This window comes from Camelina sativa, chromosome 3, assembly GCF_000633955.1.
Source record: "Camelina sativa cultivar DH55 chromosome 3, Cs, whole genome shotgun sequence".
NCBI classification, from domain to species: Eukaryota; Viridiplantae; Streptophyta; class Magnoliopsida; order Brassicales; family Brassicaceae; genus Camelina; species Camelina sativa.
Genome location: NC_025687.1, coordinates 5,245,136 through 5,250,633, shown reverse-complemented (window position 1 = coordinate 5,250,633; position 5,498 = coordinate 5,245,136). Strand labels below are relative to the sequence as shown.

At 37.5% G+C, this 5,498-nt stretch overlaps 2 protein-coding genes across 7 annotated transcripts in view; one reads left to right on the top strand and one right to left on the bottom strand.

The window, feature by feature from the left end:
• The window catches only part of LOC104770670 (GPI mannosyltransferase 2-like), a 4,300-nt gene extending 3,951 nt beyond the window's left edge, over positions 1-349 (top strand). For both annotated transcript variants that reach the window (XM_010495132.1, XM_019243406.1), the window contains one exon: positions 1-349. This exon is cut by the window's left edge and continues 29 nt beyond it. In XM_010495132.1, coding sequence (XP_010493434.1) covers positions 1-61 — 61 coding nt within the window. In that variant the 3' untranslated portion in view covers positions 62-349.
• LOC104770644 (serine--tRNA ligase, chloroplastic/mitochondrial) lies at positions 1,427-4,401 on the bottom strand. Of its 5 annotated transcripts, none has more exons than XM_010495105.1 (10): positions 4,121-4,400; positions 3,888-4,036; positions 3,524-3,617; positions 3,298-3,446; positions 3,107-3,199; positions 2,634-2,813; positions 2,372-2,538; positions 2,131-2,265; positions 1,960-2,053; positions 1,427-1,867 (listed from the first exon to the last, which is right to left on the bottom strand). In XM_010495105.1, the coding sequence occupies exons 1-10, from the start codon at positions 4,329-4,331 to the stop codon at positions 1,592-1,594; spliced, it is 1,548 nt and encodes a 515-aa protein (XP_010493407.1). In that variant the 5' UTR covers positions 4,332-4,400; the 3' UTR covers positions 1,427-1,591. The 5 variants fall into 5 exon arrangements, with proteins under 5 accessions (XP_010493407.1, XP_010493413.1, XP_010493424.1 ...); XM_010495111.1 differs by having other exon boundaries at positions 3,888-4,033; XM_019243405.1 differs by having other exon boundaries at positions 1,732-1,843; positions 1,961-2,053; positions 4,121-4,401.

Genomic DNA, 5,498 nt, shown 5'->3' with positions numbered 1-5,498 from the left:
TTGTGCAGCCTATATCCTTCTTGGCACCTTGCTCTTCTCAAACTTTTATCCCTTCACTTGAATTCATGGTTTTGTCAGCGCATCTTTGGTGTTTTATTAGAGTACCGACACAAGGGCATAAGTTACCGGTTTCTTGTCCAGTCATGTAAATGCAGAGTACCAACCGGTTTTGTTGTTTCTGCACGATTTTAACCAATTAGTATTAGTTTTTTTGTTGTGCTCTCAGAGCTCACTGTGATCTCACTTGGCAAGACGTTGATATGTTCGTTTTGGCTTGTTTGTAAAAGATTTGAAATCGAGGTTACTGCTTCATTAAAAAACGAGCTTGATCCATGGAAGTTTGGTGCTACTCTCTTTGTTTTGATTCTTCATTTATCTCTGAACTAAAATGCTTCAACTTTGTTCCTAACAGCCTATTTGGCCTCGAGTGTCCACTGTCCCACAACTGTCCTAGAGTGGATAACACACAGAAAACTCGTACCGTTTTAAGCTGGTGAGAGACCAGCACGTTGTTAAAGATGAGGAGCATCAAACGGCACGCTGTCTAAGTAATAATATCCCACATCGCTTGGTGTAGAAACAATGACTGAGATTGCAGGTGTATAAATAGAGGCGTACCTGGAACAAGCAAATTACTTACCTGGACGGGGTCAACTCGTGATCAAGAAGTCGAGTGGCCTAGGCTAGTGACCTCCATTGCACATTAAGGAGGGGTGCTTAGCTTAAGGTCTTCCCATGAGGAAGAGCCTACGTCATTATTTGTGGCAGGGGGGTTTGCGTCCGCGCAGCCCCTACCATTATAAGTCTTAAATCTTCATATATTCTAAACAATAATAAGCTAACTTAATATGTCGGTATAATATTAATGTTACGAGAGCTTATGTCTATTTTGCTCTATGTACGGTGTCCCACATCGGAAAGAGGAGTCAAGTTAATGGGTTCGTTCGAGTATAAAAGAAAGAGGCTTTCGTAAGTTATGAAGCATCTTTGCGCTTGGGGCAATGACGCAGCCACTGAAGTCTTAACTGAGGCGCGTCTATTGCTGGTTGAAAACTATTTCCAAACCCCCTCCTGGGTTCCAAGCTTGTCTTGGTCCCTCGAGAATTTCTGGAAGGGCTCCCTTCGGGGTAAAGCCCTACAATTTTCTAGTTCAAACTTTTTTTTCTTCAAAGATGAAGATTGTATATGTAACTCTGTGCAATCAAAAACGTCAAAATAAACACAAGTAAAATTTTGGTTCAATAAACATTTACCTCGATCATTTGTCCCTCAAAACCTTTTCGCATATGGGCAAATACTGATTGTTTTTCGAATTCGTCAACAAAAAAACACAGGTTTTTGAATTTTTTTTTTTTTTTTTTTTCAGAGGTTTTTGAATTTAAGAACTAAAAATTGTTAAGTGTATATTTTCCCTTTTTAAGTACTATTGAAGCAAATAAGATCGGTTAAATAATGATATAAATGGTGTGTTTTGAGTTACATAAAACGACAAAGAACACAACAAAACTCAGTGCCTGTGAACTGTATAATGAACAAACCTCAAGCACACGAGGAATAACAGTAAGAAATTGCAGAGAGCTAATCATCAAAACTACTTGAGCTTCGGTTTGATGAGTTCGATGCCTCCCATAAAAGGCCTAAGAGGCTCAGGGATCACCACGGATCCATCTTCTTGCTGGTAATTCTCCAGCAAACACACCATCATCCTTGGGACCGCACACGCCGTTGCGTTTAGAGTGTGCACAAACTTAGTAGCTGGAAGGTTTGCTTTGCCTTTCTTCGGACCCGTCTGAAGTGGTTCAGATGGGCGGTAGCGTATTCCCAATCTCCGGCTTTGGTAATCCGTGCAGTTCGATGCACTTGATATCTAGTTCATAAGTTGCAACAGCAAGCTCAGAGGCGAAACTAAGATTTGGATCAAGTGGTCTGACACAAATAATTAAGAGTTTGTTTAACTACCTCGCCAAACCGTCCAAAACCAGGCATCCATGCTTCAATATCAAACTTACGGTAAGCTGGAGCGCCTAAATCCGCTGTGGCCATATCCAGTGTTCTGCAAAGATAAAGTTAGATTTCCGGAAGACAAAAACTGTGGTGAGAAAAGATCAGGTTCGAAATGTAGTTTCTTACTTGAAGTGTAATCCTAGAGAAGTGAACAAATCCTCTTCAATCTGAATGAGTTCGTGGTGAAAGAATTCACTATCTTCAGGTCGGCAGATGACAAACATTTCTGCTTTGCTGAACTGATGAACGCGGTAAAGACCTCTGCAAGAATTGAGAAAGTACAGGTGTTTTAAGTAGTACATATATATACCTATGAAGCCAAGAACATGCACAAGCTTCATGTAATAAACACTTTATTCAAACTTACTTGGTGGCGGCGCCAGCTGCACCTGCTTCAGTACGGAAGCAATGAGAGAATGCTATATATTTTAACGGTAATGCTGATTCAAGAAGAATAGAGTCCATGTGGATTCCTCCTAAGGGGATTTCAGCGGTACCAATGAGACATTGGTCAGTTCCATCTATAGAATAAACCTATTCAGAAGAATAGTAACATCATTGGCAAAAAAAACAACAAAGAAAAAGGTTTACTTATCAAGCAGAGTAAACACACAAGTTAGTGCTGAAACCTGAGTATTATCTCCACGAGGTTGGAAACCGCATTTCTCAACGATAGAAGATCTCACAATTTCAGGGGTTGTTAGGGGAGTATAACCCTTCTTCATGACTTGTGATAATGTCCAATTAAGAAGGGCCATCTCCAATAAAACTGCTTCATTCTTCAAATAGAAAAACTTTGAACCACTAACCTGCAAGAGTGTAAATAACAAGGAAGTTACTTCAGCTCATCTCCTTGGTTGAATTTACGAGAAACCCAAAAAAATTTGGTCATCAATCTAATGCGTAATAGAAGGAGATAATCATTCACCAACTTAACTGAACTCTACTAATTTGAACACAAAATACTCGGTCCATATGTTGTAAAGGAGAATAGTTGGCTATTGATGACATCTTAGTTCAGTAGCTAATCACATAGCAACGGTAATCCAACAACCTATGAAGTGTGCTTTGGTATCTATGGATAAGAGAAAGTGTATAATACCTCTGCAGCAGAGTCAAAATCAATGAGATCAAGATCCTTCCCAAGCTGAAGATGATCCTTGATTGGAAAATTAAACTCACGTGGACAACCAACCTACAGAGAAAATTACGAATGTTTTTAGAAAGACCTTTCACAGCAAAAAAAAGCCATAGTCAATCCAACAGGTCAGAAGTTATGACCAAACTAACTACCTCCTTTCTAATTGCCGACGAATCCTCTCCTCCAACAGGAACATCAGGGTGAGTCATATTGGGTATAGACTGTGCTACATGTTGCAGCTCATCTTTAAGCTTCACGAGGTCTTCTTCAAGAGTTACAAGACTTTCCTTCAGATTTTTACCTGAAAGCGAAATTGCTTTATTATCTCTTAGCAAAGAAGACAAGACAGACAAAAAAAATGGATTCCTCATATTTTACCTTCTTCTACTAGTCTCTCACGTTCAGACGACTCCAGCTTCCCTTTCATCTTCTTTGCAACATTGTTTCTTTCCTCACGAAGCCTCTCAACTTCCTGCTATCTGCAATCGTTCATTAGCTGAACCGAGACGATAAAAAAAGCAAAAAAAAACAATTCAATTCAAAAAAACTCTCAAATCTAGCCAGAGACTAAAACTAGTCTTTGTCACCAACACTGCATGATTATCCTATCCAGAAACTAACAAATAACTTCTTCCTCAAAGTAACTGACTTTACATGTTTCTATTACTAAGAATCCAAAATTAGAATTGAGCTAATTGCTAACAGGTTCAACGAGAGAGCAGAGTAGAAGATAAGATATAACCTTTTGGAGGTTGAGCATGTTCTCGTAAAGCTCAAGGACAGCATCCAAATTAGCATTAGAATTCCTGTTCTTGATGTTGATTTCGACTGCTTCCTTATTATCCCTTATCCATTTGAAATCAATCGAAGCCTTCCACTGAGGCCTCGCTACTAACAAAATCGAGGAGCTTTCAGACACATTCAAAAACCAATGTAAGAATTTTGAAAAAGGTAAGAGAGCGAAAACTGAAGTACCGGAGGATTCGGAGGTCTGAGTGGCCGGAATATCTTGTACGGCGGCGGAAGCGGAGAAGGCTCTTACTAAGAGAGGCTTACGTGGTTGAAGACGGCGGGAAAACAAACCAAGGGTTAAGGTATTGGGAAATGGCTTGAGGAAGAGGCGAGAAGAGAATGTAGAGATGGTTACAGGAACCGCCGCGGCGAGTCTCAATTTGTGTAAACTCATCGCCGGAGAGCTTCTCTCTGTTGACGACGGCGACGACGATGATAATGATTTTTTTAGTTTGGATTTGCTATGTAAACGTTTGTCGTTTAATATTCAGTGACTAATAAGGGAGAGAAACGTTGTCGTTTGGATTTGCTATGTAAACGTTGTCGTTTAAGACTCTCTCATATATTTACAAAGCATATTAAGGGAGGGGCATAAGGTTGGAGGTTAATTAACCATTGGGGACGTTAGCAAGGCATTTTCCATGCAACAACAATTTTGGGTGTTCTTAGAATAAAATAAAATAATGTAATATTAGTAGTTTAGAATAAAATAATATAAGATTAGTAGTTTAGATTTTTTGTTAAAAAGTTGGTTATTGGGAAAACATGTTTAAAATCATAAGATTTAATAATATAATAATATTAAATATATTACAATTATAAAAACTTTTAAAAATAACATTTAAATTGCAAACTTAAAAAACTTATACTAAAATTCAAAATACAATACTAAATTTTTATGAAACAAAAAAAATATTTAAATAAATAAAAGAAAAAAGAAACAAACAAACACATTACTTAATTTATTAAAGCACATAAACATTTTTATTTAAGACAAAAAAATGTTATTATTTTTCTTTAAGACCAAAATCTTAATTATTCTCGTCATGCCATGTAGATAAACAACACTCCTAAAATCTGTTTTTAAGACCAAAAAATATGTTCTAAACACACTATTCAATAAATTTATCAATTTATTGGCTAAGAATTATTCTGCCATTGCAGATGGCCCAACAGAGATTCCACTGAAAAGACTTTTCTAAGTATACATATACAATATATCGATGGGGCGGTTAGATAGGGTTAACAATGGGCCTGCAGTTTATATGAATCGGCTTTTTTTTTGTGGGCTTGTGACACAGTTTTGGTCATACACTCATACTATCTTGTTTTGTATTTGAGTCAAGATTGGTGTTCTTATTATTAGCTTATATGAACCTGTCTTTTGTTAGATGGTCAAATACTAACGCAGTAAAAAGTTCTTGAATTATTTCAATGGTTTTTTGGTTTGATCTTCTTTTGCTCAAATCACAATATTGTGTTTACTGCATTTGTCTGCATTTGTCTGCATTTATAAAGCAACTTAAAACACTGATTACAGACTCCACTTGTCGCAAGGGGG

What these genes read in the sequence shown, in the direction of transcription:
- LOC104770644 (XM_010495105.1), bottom strand. Translation starts at nt 4,331, where the DNA reads ATGAGTTTACACAAATTGAGACTCGCCGCGGCGGTTCCTGTAACCATC. An exon ending in ATTTTGACTCTGCTGCAGAG is followed by an intron (nt 2,814 to 3,106) that starts GTATTATACACT and finishes ACACTCTTGCAG; the next exon opens with GTTAGTGGTTCAAAGTTTTT. An exon ending in CTCGTGGAGATAATACTCAG is followed by an intron (nt 2,539 to 2,633) that starts GTTTCAGCACTA and finishes TCTTCTGAATAG; the next exon opens with GTTTATTCTATAGATGGAAC.